Genomic DNA, 15600 nt, shown 5'->3' on the forward strand with positions numbered 1-15600 from the left:
ATAGTACATAATAGATCTACTATGAAAATGTAGGATAAAAGATGAAATATAATTATTAAATAATAAATAAATACAGAACGAGGAAAAAATATTAAAGTAACGGCGATATCATACCAAATAGGTTGTTACATAAAATGGATCTTTTTGTCGTTAATTATCTAATGATAGATATTTAAACGATATGATATAACATAATTTAAGTTACAATAAAAACAAAAATTATATTTAAACTAACAATACAATACAATTTTTAATAATACGACATGTTATAAAAAATTAATTCTTTTTTAATTACTATATCAAGTCTAAGTAAATTGGAAAATTTGTGAGAACATAAAAATTGGAAGAAAGTGCATCAAAAGTTTTGTCTTTGAAAAATGAATACAACACTTACACATGAATATATTATCCTAGTGATTAATCTATATCTACGCTCTTTTCGTCTTGCTTGTTTTATATTCAGTTGATCCATTCTAATTTAACTTGAAAAGTTAGTCAAATTGAGAGAGAGTACATATATAACTGTACTGCATATCAATGAACAGCCTTTGAGCTTCATCCTTTATCTCAAAAAGTTGCACTCCCAACACCAGAAAGTTTAGCTGTTTTACCAGATTAAGTAGGGCCATACTTACAATCACTAGCAAAATNTTTCGTCTTGCTTGTTTTATATTCAGTTGATCCATTCTAATTTAACTTGAAAAGTTAGTCAAATTGAGAGAGAGTACATATATAACTGTACTGCATATCAATGAACAGCCTTTGAGCCTCATCCTTTATCTCAAAAAGTTGCACTCCAACACCAGAAAGTTTAGCTGTTTTACCAGATTAAGTAGGGCCATGCTTACAATCACTAGCAAAATGTGGTCTGGCCAAATATATTGTAGATGACATGTTACTATCATGTTTTTTTTTTAAATTAAAAAACTGATAACATGTTACTATCATTAACAAAGGCACAGGGCATTTTCTAACCAGAAGAAGGATGAGATTCTAAAATCAAGGCTAGATGATACCAAGTTTGTGTTTTTGGTTCCACATGAAGTTAAGTAAATTGTATAATTGTACATGTAAACATATATCATAATGTACAGGAAAATGAACTTCTGGATGGTAGAAAGAGAATATACAACAGACAATAAGCAAGAGCAGATGGTTTCAGAAACATATTTTCCCTCGACATACATACATAATAATACCCGCTGCAACTCAAACTCTTCATTCTTGGCTAGAAGCCTACAACATCGTCACGTTCAAGTATAAACCAAATACCAAAGTTACTAACATTTGCCCTCGAGTCAAAATAAGGACAGTACAATCTCAGCTACAAAGAAGAAATTCATATATAGATCCCAACAAAATATGAAAATAAACAAACAACCCAGAATATCCATGAACTAACAAAGTGAATCAACACAAATTTCACCTCCTCATACATAAAGATGTGTGCATGTCAAAATTCATATCCACGGTCATCCCATTAGAGAACCTCACTCAATCAGAATAGGGCTTATCCTTGAACCTGTACAGAAGCTTCTTCTTCTTCGAAGTTGGGTTGTCAATCGTCAACAGTATCTTACCTAGCTCGACAATCTTGAAGCTGCTGCTAACAACAGGTTCATCAGCTGTGGTCATCTTCCTAGGCTTCTGTATGTTCACAGTGTATCCACTGTCTGTATTCGGCACATATTCAGCACTATATGTCACCTCCCAACCCAATACGCGTAGCTCCCAGACAATAATGCACTTCTGCAATCAAGAAGCATCAATGGTGAATTATCATCACTAAAAAGATTAAGCTGGTTATTATTATTCTAACAGAGTAGGCAATTTTTTTTTCTCCATAGAAAGGAACGCGTAAACTATTTTAAATGCATTGCAACTTCACCTCATTTACAATGATCTCCACGGTTTGCTTTGTTGCAGGTTTAACAATGATCTCTGTGACTGGATCATTGGAAGTGAACTCGGGATTGCATTCACAGTAATCGACGCTGAGGCCCCCATATTGAACAGGTACTTGCTCAGGAGTTATATACCTGTGCCAAGCCAGTTTAACATACATGATTACTTCCACTTCTAGCATACGGTTAAAAGTAATGGCCATAAAAATGTGCATGCAGAAATTTGATACAAATTACAACCAAAATATCTCACTTGTAAAGAGTTTCTGCAGTCTTTGATGGACCAGCAAATACAAACTTGCTTTTTGTTCTCTGCGTCATGAATGGGCTGATCATTGTGTAGAAAGCTAAATACCACCAAGGGACGTTGATAAACACCTTCAAAAATCCAAACACGGACAATAAACTTTATGCCAGACTACAATATTTAAACTTCCACTAAGCAAGACAAACAAAAAAAAAATAACCAAAATACCAAAAGAAAAGTAATAATCAGAGGTATGGACCCTTTGGGCATTAATTCAGCGGAAAGGATACAGCACATAATGTTGATTGTTTGGTGCACATCATAGTTCAAACCTTGCCGCAAAAAAAGAATGGTATTTGCATCAGTATACTCCTCAGAGTTCCGAACTAGTGTGTCAACTGGAGTTGAGAGGGAAGACTTCTTCAATATCCCAGCTATGGCACACAAGGCTATGATAATGTCTTAAAAGTAATGGATATCAATTAAGAACTAATCCTATCAAACACACTTCCATACATGCAACTCAACCTACATATAAACCTTTTCTGCCAGAAATCATATCATAGACAAGTGTTTATCAGCACTACTTGGTAAATTCAGATTTAGACAATTTTCTATCAGTTAAACTCATCACACTCAGAAAGCTCCAAATTATAGAAATGCCACACAAGCCAACAAAAGTTTACACCTGTTGAATCAACAATTAAAGAGTCAAGATTCATTCACTAAAGGATTATGATACCTGCTTAGCAACGAATTCCGGATAATTATCCTGAAGCAATTGCAAGGCCTGCCTAGTAGCAATTCGAAGTTCCCTTTTCCCTGGACCAGGTGAGTTCTTGAGGTCACTGACTTGAAATATAGTATTGATTCCACCAGGACTGAAATCCAACTTCCTTATACTCCTCTCCAAGAACTGAATCCTCCAGCGCAAAAACTTGTTTCTCTTCTCCTCATCTCCAAATGTTTTGTTATACAATTCCTTATTCTGAAACTCCCCATACACATTATAACAAACAGGGTGTCCCTCTTTGTCATGACCATCCATAAACACTACTTTTTCAAGATCATCCCCAAGATTTTCATCTACTAGTTCTTCAATGTTAAACTCCTTTCTCCATAAAATAGTGTTCTTTAACATAGCAAATGACTCCTTAACCTTGAAATCTCTAGCTCTAAGAAACTTAAGCAGAATAACATCACTCCTATCATCTTTCAATAGTGGCACACCCCAAATGGATACTTCCTGAGGCAAATCTGTTGTTCCAGTAGTAAAGGTCTGATCTTTAATAGCTTCCTGAACAAGAAATTTAAGTTCTTCAAGTGCCTTTACCTCAGAATCAGATAGATCTGAAACTTTATTGCTTTCTTCTTTAAATGAAATCAAAGATTGAGGGATCTTTTTCTCTTCAACAGGTTTAGATTTGTCAGATTCAGTAGGTTCTTTCTCAGGAAGAGTAAGAGAGACGTGTTGAGCTTCAACAAGAGTTGTTGTTGTTGGTTCTTGTGGAGGTTCAGTTAAAGGAGCTTCCTTTTCAACAACAGTAACAACAGAGTGATGCTCCTCTACAGCTTCTACCACTGATTCAACTTCAACTGAAGCAAGAAGTGGTTCTGGTGAAGGTGGGGGTAGGATATCTTCCTCAGCCGTGAGTGGGGGCTGATGGGTATGCTCTGTTTCAGCCATTGTTGGCAAGAAAAGCAAATGGTTATGGTGCTTTCAGCTTAGGTTTGGTCTTACTTACAGCTGAGAAAGAGTAGTAGTAGTTTTCAGTTCATTCCAGAGAGAGAGAAAAAGGTACCTTTTTGGACAAAAAAAGGAAACGGCTGAGCAGAGTGATGCTGTTTTGCTTGTGAGCTGTTGAGGTTAAGGGTTGACACGAAAGGGTTTAGGCATCTGCAGTTTTTTGTTACAATGTGGGAATCCTAGGTACCCATAAAACATGCCATCATTTTATTTTTTTAATGGAGAAAAGTATTGAAACCATAATTAAATATCTCCAATCTTACCGCATTTTACTGAAATATACCTCAAATTTTTCATGCAGTATAAAATATTTTTAACACTTCTCTCAATTTTTTTATTAACAACAATATGTCCTTTTAAGAGTTTGAAATATTTTATTATTTCATGTGGCAGATGAAGTAATTGAAATGTTTCTAAATTTAATTAATCAAATAAAATAATATTTTTGAAACTGTCAATAATTCGAAAATAAAATTAATAATTTGCGTAAAGTTTAACTCCATTTTTTTTTACTTATACGTATATCCTCTACTGGGTAAATGCTTCATGGATACATAGCTACTAGTATCATTTTTTGAAAAATCGTTTTTCGTAAAACATTGTTTAAAGTAATTTGATTTAAAAGTTAGGTTATTTGAAAAGGACTTAAAATGTACTCTCTATGACTTTGTAATCAACTACCCACGTCATAAATTAGCCACTTACGGCAGAGCCCCCCACCACACACGCACACCATAATTTTCAAAGGTAAAAGCATTCAGGAAAATACATGAAAAACATGAGGCTCTTACGTTTGTGAAATTTGATCGTATTTGAAGTGTGTACGTAATATTTTTACACTACTAACAAACTCGTAAATTTATAAATGAAAGACACCATTAAACAAGAACGCAGAAAAGAAAAAAAAAAGAGCTCATTAAACTTCCTAAAATATCAAATTTGTACGTTAACTAAAGCCGGATCAGATCAGCCATATGAAATTTCTTTAGTATCAAAAAGAAAAGCGGAAAGATATCGGAGAATTGTAAGAATAGTCCATCATTCAACAATGAACAATAATTCTTTTATAAGATAGATTACATAATTTAAATTTATGAGTATAACCTTTGATTTTTTAGTCTTGAACTCATTATATTTGTATTATACTTTTAGCAAATTTTACACATAATTTTATACTTTATGTTAAAAATATTTGAATTCAAATGAATTTGATAACTCAAAGCTCTATCCGCTCGTAAGCCATATACAAATTGCTTGTGGGTTAGTTTGACTATAGTTAGTCTACTAAAATATCAAAATCTTGCCGTCTTGCGTATCCATATTTTCATCATAGAGTAGTTTTTAACTAAGATATTATGGACTGATTTCGATCAAAAGATTAAAAATAAAAGTATCATGTATTAAAGCTATCGTTTGATACATATAGCATGCCAACAGAAATTTATCCCTAATAAACTAAACAATATTGGAGTCAATAAACCCAAGGCATTGTTGATTATATTGTTTTACAAGATATAAAACGATTTTCAGATGACTTTATAGCATATAGGATCAATTTTTTGGTACCTTTTCAATAGTTTCAATAGTTTGCTCAAAGCCTTTTATTTTCCCACACTTTCACCTTTTCAAATCTTTTAAGGCAAAATAATCCAAGAAAAATCTATAGATGAATTAGGTTGTTATTGTTAAAGAGTGATTTAAAACGATTGACTGAATTGGGACATGGGTAGTTTAGTAGAACTAGTCTTTGGGTCTTTCTTAAGTAGTTTTCTATATTTACCAAGTTTCATTAGTGTTGTTGATTAAGTGTCATAGTGGGTTACATGACCTATATTTTAGGATTAGTTGTTTATCTCTTTGCCTATATATCATGTGGACATATTTGTTAATTTACCACTTCCAATTAATCTGAAATTAAACGCAGTCGCAGTTCTCCTTCTCTTTTTTATTATTTCCAGATTTCTCTGTACTTTTTCTCCAACAAATTTGGCATCAGAGCCAGCCATGGCAAGTAGCAATAGTGCATTGAGTGTGGCACAACCACTCATTCCTATCTTCAAGGGAGAAAGCTACGAATTCTGGAGTATCCGTATGAAAACTATACTCAAATCTCAAGATCTTTGGGACTTGGTAGAATGTGGATTTGTAGATCCCGATGAAGGAAACAAACTACGAAGCAATAAGCAAAAAGATGCTAATGCGCTGGTTTTTATTCAGCAGGCTATTCATGATAGTGTCTTTTCACGGATAGCAACAACAACCACATCCAAACAAGCCTGGACGATTCTCCAGAAAGAGTTTCAAGGCGATTCAAAGGTCATTGTAGTGAGACTGCAATCACTTCGGCGTGACTTTGAAACCTTGATGATGAAAAGTGGAGAATCCATTGCTGGTTTTTCGTCAAGAACAACGACAATTGTCTGTCAAATGCGATCCTACGGAGAGAAGGTAATTGATCAGACTATTGTGGAAAAGGTATTGCGAAGCCTAACTCCAAAAGTTGATCACGTAGTTGCTGCGATAGAAGAATCCAAGGATCTATCCGTCTTTTTCTTTGATGAACTAATGGGATCTCTTCAAGATCATGAGGTGAGAATTAATCGATCCACAGAAAAGAATGAAGAGAAGGCATTCCAAGTTAAAGATTTAGCCACTAAATATGGAGAAAATAATGGTTCAACAAGATGAGGTCGAGGAAGATGAGGCTTTTGCAGTGGTCGAGGTCGTGGTTATAGAAGGGGCAGAGGAAGAAATGATGGACACAGGTAGTCCAATGAGCAAGGTAACACAAAAAATGGCATTCAATGTCATCACTGTCAGCGTTACGGACATATAAGGGCTGATTGCTGGTATAAAGATCAGAAAATAAATTTTGCAACAACAGAAAATAAGGAAGAGAATTATCTTTTTATGGCTTGCACTAATATAGACCATAAGCCAAGTGATCTATGGTTTGTAGATAGTTGTTGTTCAAATCATATGACAGGTGTCAAATCTCTGTTCCATGAGCTTGATGAGAAGCAAAAGAAAAAGATACAGCTTGGCAATACAAAAGAGTTACTGGTTGAAGGAAAAGGCATGGTGAGCATTGACACTAATCAAAACAAAGTAAACATGATAGATAATGTTCAATTTGTTCCCGATTTAGGATATATTTTGTTGAGTGTTGGGCAACTAATGACCAATGGATATTCTCTTTGGTTTGATGATGATGCTTGTGTCATTACAAGTAAGAAGTCTGGCAAACAGGTTCATATCACTATGACGCCAAATAAGATGTTTCTGATATGGAAAATTTTGCCCTTGCTGCAAGTGTAAAGGATGACTCAAAGTTGTGGCATTTGAGGTACGGTCATCTCAACATAAACGGCCTCAAATTGTTAGGTAATAAAGGTATGGTTCTTACCAAAAATTAGTTCTCTTGATTTATGTAAGGGTGCATTTATGGGAAACAAACCAGGAAATCTTTCCTGTTGGAAAGGCGTGGAGAGCTTCTAAATGTTTAGAATTAATACATGCTGACTTATGTGGTCCTATGCAGACTAAGTCCTTAGGTGAAAGTCGTTATTTCTTGTTGTTTACTGACGATTATAGTCGCATGAGTTGGGTGTATTTTCTGGAAAACAAGTTAGAAATTTTTGAAAAGTTTCAGGTGTTTAAAGCTTTGGTAGAGAACCAAATCACTGTTCTTCGCACAGATAGAGGAGGAGAGTTCGTGTCCAATGAATTCAATTTGTTTTGTGAAAAAAATGGCATCCATAAGGCGTTAACAACTCCTTATACCCTAGAGCAAAATGGTGTCACTTAACGGAAGAACCAGACTGTGGTGGAGATGGCAAGGGACATGTTGCAAGCAAAGGAACTCGCAAATCAGTTATGGGCAGAAGTTGTGGCAACATCTGTTTACTTGATGAATCTTTCACCAACAAGAGTTGTTATGAATAAAACTCCTTATGAAGCTTGGCATTGTAGGAAACCAAATGTAAGTCATTTACGGGTTTTTGGGTGTGTTGCTTATGCTTTGGTAAGTTCACAAGCTCGTCAAAAGCTTGATGAAATATCTAAAAAATGCATTTTTGTTGGCTATTGTACTCACTCCAAAGCATATAGATTGTATAACCCTTTTAATGGCAAGATCTCAGTTAGAAGAGATGTAATATTTGATGAAAATGCAAATTGGGATTGGAGTGAAAAACTGGTGCGACAAGAGACTCCTATGCCTCTTGGAATCACTGACGATGAAGGAAAATAGTCAACTCCTTCAAGTACACTTTCAGGTTCTTCGGTAGTGTCACAAAGCTCGCCAATTGCAGAAACTCATGAAGAGTCTTCAGTTGAGATTATTCCATTAAAAAGATCAACAAGGATTAAAAATTCAAATCCCAAGTATGCTAATAACCTTTATACCTCTTGTTAGTTTGCTCTTATTATTTCAGATCCCATGAATTATGAAGAAGCTGCTGGAACAGAAGAATGGAAGAAAGCAATGGTGGAAGAAATGAAATCTATCGAAAAGAATAGAACATGAGAAATAATGGAGTTACCAAACGGAAAAAATGCAATTGGATTGAAGTGGGTGCTCAAAACAAAGTTTGCAGCTGATGGTAGCCTACAAAAGCACAAAGCTCGTCTTGTGGCAAAAGGGTATGCACAACAATATGGTGTTGATTTTGAAAAAACATTTTCTCCAATAGCTCGATTTGAGACAGTGAGGTTGGTTCTAGCATTGGCTGCTGGCAGTTTATCAATTTGATGCCAAGTCGGCATTCCTCAATGGAGACTTACAAGAAGAAGTCTATGTCATACAACCTGAAGATTTCACAAAGGAAGGCGCTGAAACAAAGGTGTACAAGCTGAAAAAGGTGTTGTATGGCTTGAAGCAAGCCCCTCGAGTGTGGTATAGCAAGATTGATGGATACTTCCACAAAAATATGGATACATAAGAAGTGAGAATGAACCCACCTTATATGTGAAGAAGGAAGGTAATGATTTCATTATTGCATGCCTTTATGTTGATGATATCATTTACACAAGTTCTTAATCACGTGCTCTTCTGGAAGAGTTTAATTCTCAAATGATGAATGAGTTTGAGATGTCAGATATGGGTTTATTACATTACTTTCTTAGCCTCAAGTCCATCAAACTGAAGAGGTAATATTTCTTTCACAAAGGAAATATGCTAGAGACCTACTCAATAAATTTGGCATTCTTAATTGCAAGCCTGCGGCTACTCCAATGAATATCAATGAGAAATTGCAGCAGGTAAATGAATAAGAATTGACAGATGCAAAGAGGTTCAGAAGCTTGGTTAGAGGTCTAATATGTTTGACGCATATTAGACCTGATATTGCATATCATGTTGGTGTTATTTCTAGGTTTATGCAACAACCTTCAAAGGTACACTATAGGGCAACAAAGAGAGTCTTGTGGTACATTGCTGGAACTTTGGACTTTGGTATTTGGTACTCCAAAACTGATAATTTCAGATTGTGCGGGTACACAGATAGTGATTGGGCAAGTTCATTGGACGATAGACGGAGTGTTTCGACGAATGTTTTCACTCTAGGTTCAGGTGTGGGGACTTGGAGTTCAAAGAAGCAAGTTACAACATCATTGTCTACTTCAGAAGTTGAGTACATTGCAGCAACTTCAGCAGTTTGTCAAGCCGTCTGGCTAAGGAGAGTGTTAGCTGATCTTCAACAGGAGCAGAGAAAAGATATTTTGCGACAATAAAGCAACTATCTCCATGACAAAGAACCCAACATTCTACATCAGGACAAAGTATATCGATATTCGTTATCATTTTATCCGTGATTTGGTAGCAAAGGAGGAAACATTATTGGAATATTGCAGCACACAAGAGTAGTTGGCTGATGTATTGACAAAGGCTTTATCGAAGGAGAAATTCTGCTATTTCAGAGGATTGTTTGGTGTCTGTAGTTTTGAATCAAGAGGGAATGTTAAAGAGTGATTCAAAACGATTGACTGAATTGGGACATGGGTAGTTTAGTAGAACTAGTCTTTGGGTCTTTGTTAAATAGTTTCCTATATTTACTCAAGTTTCATTAGTGTTGCTGATTAAGTGTCATAGTGGGTTACAAGACCTATATTTTAGGATTAGTTGTTTATCTCTTAGCCTATATATCATGTGGGCATATTTTGTTATTTTAGTACTTCCAATTAATCTGAAATTAAACGCAGTTGTAGTTTTCCTTCTCTTTTTTATTATTTCCAGATTTCTCTGTACTTTTTCTCCAACAGTTACATTTGTCTCTCTACATTAATAAATTTTAATTTCTTGTTCAATATTGTATGTGTGCATTGTACATTACTACATGGTAGGTTATGATAAAGCCATTGGCAGTTGGACACAATGAAAGACAAGAAAAGAAAATAAAGAAGTCGGGGTAATGAGGGTAAAAACTTACCCACATCAAATATTTATCAAGAATGGGTTAAAAATCATTGAACGATCAAATCGATCTGTACCAAATCGATTATAAGTTATTTTAAATAAAATTGAAGGTTTCAATATAAATGTATAACTGTAGCGAACAATTAGAGTTGTTGTTTTTTAAGGGAAAATGCATAAGTACCCCCCCAGCCTATGCCCAAAATTCCTAAGACACACCTAACACTACAAAAAAATCCCAAATTGCCAATAGATTTTACTAACAACTTAAGTTGGTTAGTATTCTACTAACAAATTACCAACATATTTCTAACTGAATTATATTTTACAACTTAACAACGAAATTCTAACAGATTACCAACCAAAGTCTTACAAACTAAGTATTTTAGTTGGTAAATACGGCGGGAAAAAATGGCGCCAAATTTAAAAACATTCTATCAATGGATTACCAACTGAAATATTACTGACGCATACCTTTTGTTGGTAATATTACCAACGAAGTATATATCGGTTGGTAAATATGACAAAAAAAATATTTATATAATTTATTAACATATTACCAATGAATTACTAACCAATCATTTACCAACGGCAAGATTGTGTTGCTAAATTTACCAATCAAATATAAATGTGTTGGTAAATTAGTAACGAAATGTAATTTGTTGGTAAACTTGCCAACCAATATCCAATTAGTTGGAAATTTTGCCAACGAATAAAGATTGTAATTAGTAAATTACTAACATCATTAAAATAGTTGGTAATATATCAACCGATCATTAATCCATTGGTAAAATTTACCAACATATTAATTATTAGTTGGTAATATTACATATGAATGTTTAGTGAATAGTAACTATTACCAACTGTGATAAAATTTATTGGTAAGTTATTAATTACTAACTTATATTTGAATAGTTGGTAAATTTACCAATTGAAGTTAATTTTTTTGGTAAATCAGCGTCTAGTGTTGAGGCTTTCATATTCAGTTTGTGTCGTTAGGCGTATTAAGTTTTTAATTTTAGCCAAAACTTGATTTTGGTCAATATTTTTTGTAAACGTGCTCAGATTAGAACTCGATCAGTATCATTAGCTTCTAAAGGTCATTTTTTATCTAACAGGAAGGTTGGTTCAAGTATTGAGGCTTCAATTTTTTGTTTGTGCCGTTAGGTGTTTTAAATCTTATGTTTTGGTCAAAATTTGACTTTGGTCAATATTTTTGTGAATGTGCTCGGATGAGAATTTCATCAGTGTAATTAACTCCAAAGGTCATTTTTTACCTAATAGGATGGTTGGTTCGGGTTTTGAGGCTTTCATATTTAGTGTGTCCGTTAGGTGTTTTAACTTATAAATTTTGGCCAAAATTTAATTTTGGTCAATATAATTGATAAACGTGCTCAGATGAGAATTTCGACAGTGCAGTTAGATGCGGAAGGTCATTTTTTATGTAATAAGATAGAGGGTTCGGGTTTTGAGCTTCTGTTTTTAGTTTGTGCTGTTAGGTATTTTAACTTTTAAGTATTGGTCAAAATTTCACTTTAGTCTATATTTTTGGTAATCGTGCTCGAACTGAAATTTTGTCACCGCGGTTAGCCATATAAGTTCAGTTTCAGTCTCATAGGATGGTTGGTTCGGATTTTGAGACTTTTATTTTCAGTTTGTATCGTTAAGCGTTTTAACTTTTAACTTTTGGCTAAAATTTTAACTAGGTCAATTTTTTTGGGAAACATGCTCAAATTTGAATTTCGTCAGCACGGTTAGCTCTGGAAGGTCATTTTTTGTCTAATAGAATGGTTGGTTTTGGATTTTGAGGTTTTCATATTCAGTTTGTACCTTTAGGCGTTTTACCTTTTAACTTTTGGCCAATATTTGACTTTGCTTAACATTTTTGTAAACGTTCTCTGATGAGAATTATGTTTGCGCGGTTAGCTTCAAAAGGTCATTTTTTATCTAATAGGATGGTTGGTTCAGGTTTTAAGGCTTCCATTTTAAGTTTGTGCTGTTAGGCGTTTTAACTTTTAACTTTTAACTTTTGGCCAAAATGTAGATTTAATCAATAATTTTGGTAAACGTGCTCCGATTAAAATTTCATCAGTGCGATTAGCTTCGGAAAGGCCATTTTTTTAGTCTAGTAGGATGGTTGGTTCGGAATTTGAGGCTTTTATTTTTAGCTTGTGCTGTTAGGCGTTTTGACTTTTAAGTTTTGGTTAAAATTTGAATTTAGTTAATATTTCGGGGAAACATCCTCAAATTGGAATTTCGTCAGCGCGGTTAGCTCTGGAAGGTTATTTTTTATCTAATTGGATGGTTTGTTTGGGTTTCAAGGTTGTTCGGGTTCCAAGGTTTTCATTTTCAGTTTATGCCGTTAAGCGTTTTAACTTTCAACTTTTGACCAAAATTCAAAATTGCCTAACATTTTTTGCAAACTTAGATGAGAATTCCGTCAGCGCGATAAGCTTCGGAAGGTCATTTTTTAACTAATAGGATGATTGGTTTAGGTTTTGAGGCTTCCATTTACAGTTTGTGTTGTTAGGCGTTTTAACTTTTAAGTTTTGGCCAAAATTTAGATTTGGTCAATATTTTTGGTAAACGTGCTCAGATTAACATTTCATTAGCGCAGTTAGAGGTTCAAAGCTGAAACTTTATAGAACTTTGATGAATGTGATCTACTTAGAACGACGACAAGAAAGACTCGAGTAAGTATTACTTGTATTCCTACAATTTGATGGTAGTGAATATTACAAAAGGTTACAACTTAATCATTAGTTTGGATACAAATTGTGATATCAAAGGGACACCTTAAGAGTTTAAAGTAATTTATCATCATGAACTATCAGAACATAATGCTTGTAAAGTAGCTATTATATGGCATCTAGCTCTTTGCTCGATCTTTATATATAAGGGTTGTAGTGTCTTAGTTAGGAGTATGTTTTAACATTAAATTTTCTTGAGAAAAGTCATGAACTCCCGTGGCCTGATGCTAAATATTATATATCACATGTGTTGCCTCTGACTATTTCTTGATGATTTCTTAGAGCAATACTGGAAAGTCTAAGATCATATCAACATGTCAACCTGCAAAGTAATTCAGTGATCCTCCAACAAGTTTTTTTCACAAACTTATGACCTTGTTTCTTTGACAGCTTTCTAAGGAAATGTTGGTGCATTATTTGCTTCATCTTTTCGGTTTCATCTTCAAGATCGTGATTTGGATGTTCAGGCGAAAAATGTATTGTATAACCATTTACAAGAGAGGAAGCATGACATTTGAGAAAAAATGAGACACAAAATGCAGCAACAAGTAGATAAGATTTTCAAGCTGGTTTTGTCAGTTGGATACATTGTCAACTTGTACACTACATACGTTTAGAAACACATCATGATATAATGATATGTGTCATATTGATTAATTTAACTTGTTATCATATAATTTGCATTGTTTCATTCAAATATGATTTATAAAATTGATATTAATATTTTTGGATTTATATTCGTGCTCTTAGATTTTTAAATGCAATAAATTAATAAATATTTTACTATTGAATAATCATTCAGTTAATAATATTTTGAACATATTGTCAATCCATTACTAACCTAACATTGAACTTGAATGATATATTACCAACAAACTAACATTCAATTAGTAAATTTATTAGAAAAACAAATAATCATACTAACGTATTTAACATTTATTACCGACAAGGGTTGTGATGGAGTGGTAAGTACTCCTTCATCTTTAACCAAGAGGTCTCAGGTTCGATTCCCCTTGGGTACGGAGTCTCCTTTGTTAGGGAGCACTTTACCCCCTAATGTGGGACTTCCCGGTGTGAATCCGAATTTAGTCGGGCTCCAATGTGGGTGAAAAGTTTACTATCAGACATTTATTACTATAATTACCAATGTATTACCAACGGAATCTAATAATGAACAAAAAAATTTACTATCGAATTGACTAACGATATACTAACCAAAAATTAGTTGGTGAATTTACCAATGGAAATTTCAGGGCCATGTTTCAAAATTTTGTAACAACTTCTTTGGGTGTTTACCAACTGATTTTTGGTTGGTAAGTTTACCAACAAATTAAAATCGGTTGGTAATATTTACCGACGAGCCTTTTAGCAATGGATTAATATAAGTTGGCATTTGGTTGGTAACTCAATTTGCCAACCAATTCGATCAATTTACCAATGAATTTTTTTGTTGGTAATTGGGGCTCCTTTTGTAGTGTAGCCTTTACTAAGATCCTATTACCCCTCGAACTTATTTTTTGATTAATGTTTTACCACTTTTTGGCTTACGTGGCAATATAAACTAGATAGGTTGAAAGCTTTGTTCAACACGCGCTGGGCTCCACTTTTTCAACTTTCTAAAAAGTAAGTTATCAGTTCAAAAGTAGCTTTTACACTTCCCAAAATTTCAGAAAGCTATCACTTTATGTTTTAGATAAAAATATTATTTATAATCTACTTTGTTAATATATTTTTAGTTAGTTTATAGATTTCAAGGTTTATATATTTTATTTTAAATTTGGGCTTGTAAAATTTTGTAAATATTATATATATAATTTTATTTTATTTATAAATAAAAAAAATTATTTATAATCTACTTTGTTAATATATTTTTAGTTAGTTTATAGTTTTCAATGTTTATATATTTTATTTCAAATTTGGGCTTGTAAAATTTTGTAAATATTATATATATAATTTTATTTTATTTATAGATAAAAAAAAATATTACTTATAATCTACTTTGTTAATATATTTTAGCTAGTTTATAGTTTTCAATGTTTATATATTTTATTTCAAATTTGGGCTTGCAAAATTTATAAATATTTTATTTTGTATTAAGATCCGAAGTTACAATTATATTGTTATAGTTTTCAAATTTGAAGTTAACAATTTACTTTGTAAATATTTCGTTTTGTATTCAGTTTGACTATATCTTTTAATCTTATTAATTTAACATAATGAACGTTGATATTTCAAAAAATATATTTTGTACTCATGTGAATTTTACCGTCTTTACGAAAATTTCTATTCATTTAATGTTTCTTAAGTTTAGCTTATCACACAGGTTGGTGAAAATATATTTGATCTCTTTTTCAAACCGTTAAGTTGTAAAAAATCGAAAAAACCCGACTAAAATCGAAACCGAAAAAACCAACTTTGCATGGTTTGATTTGGTATTTAGATTTAATAAACCGACATAATTGGTTTAGATTTTTTTTAATGAAAAACCAAACCAAACCGACCTATGTACACCCCTACTTCTAAGTCATCAAGAATCGTGG

General features: G+C 33.3%; 2 protein-coding genes across 2 annotated transcripts in view; one reads left to right on the forward strand and one right to left on the reverse strand.

Annotated features, from left to right (window-relative positions):
- Nucleotides 1–15600, forward strand: part of LOC125844869 (immune-associated nucleotide-binding protein 9-like) — a 947253-nt gene that overhangs the window by 22080 nt on the left and 909573 nt on the right. The window lies entirely within an intron of this gene.
- LOC125844866 (patellin-3-like) lies at nt 1196–4033 on the reverse strand. Its single transcript, XM_049524223.1, has 4 exons — nt 2894–4033; nt 2158–2282; nt 1889–2039; nt 1196–1749 (listed from the first exon to the last, which is right to left on the reverse strand). Exons 1-4 carry the CDS (start codon nt 3836–3838, stop codon nt 1495–1497), a joined length of 1476 nt encoding a protein of 491 aa, XP_049380180.1. The 5' UTR covers nt 3839–4033; the 3' UTR covers nt 1196–1494.

The sequence above is a fragment of the Solanum stenotomum genome, chromosome 11 (genome assembly GCF_019186545.1).
Source record: "Solanum stenotomum isolate F172 chromosome 11, ASM1918654v1, whole genome shotgun sequence".
NCBI lineage: Eukaryota > Viridiplantae > Streptophyta > Magnoliopsida > Solanales > Solanaceae > Solanum > Solanum stenotomum.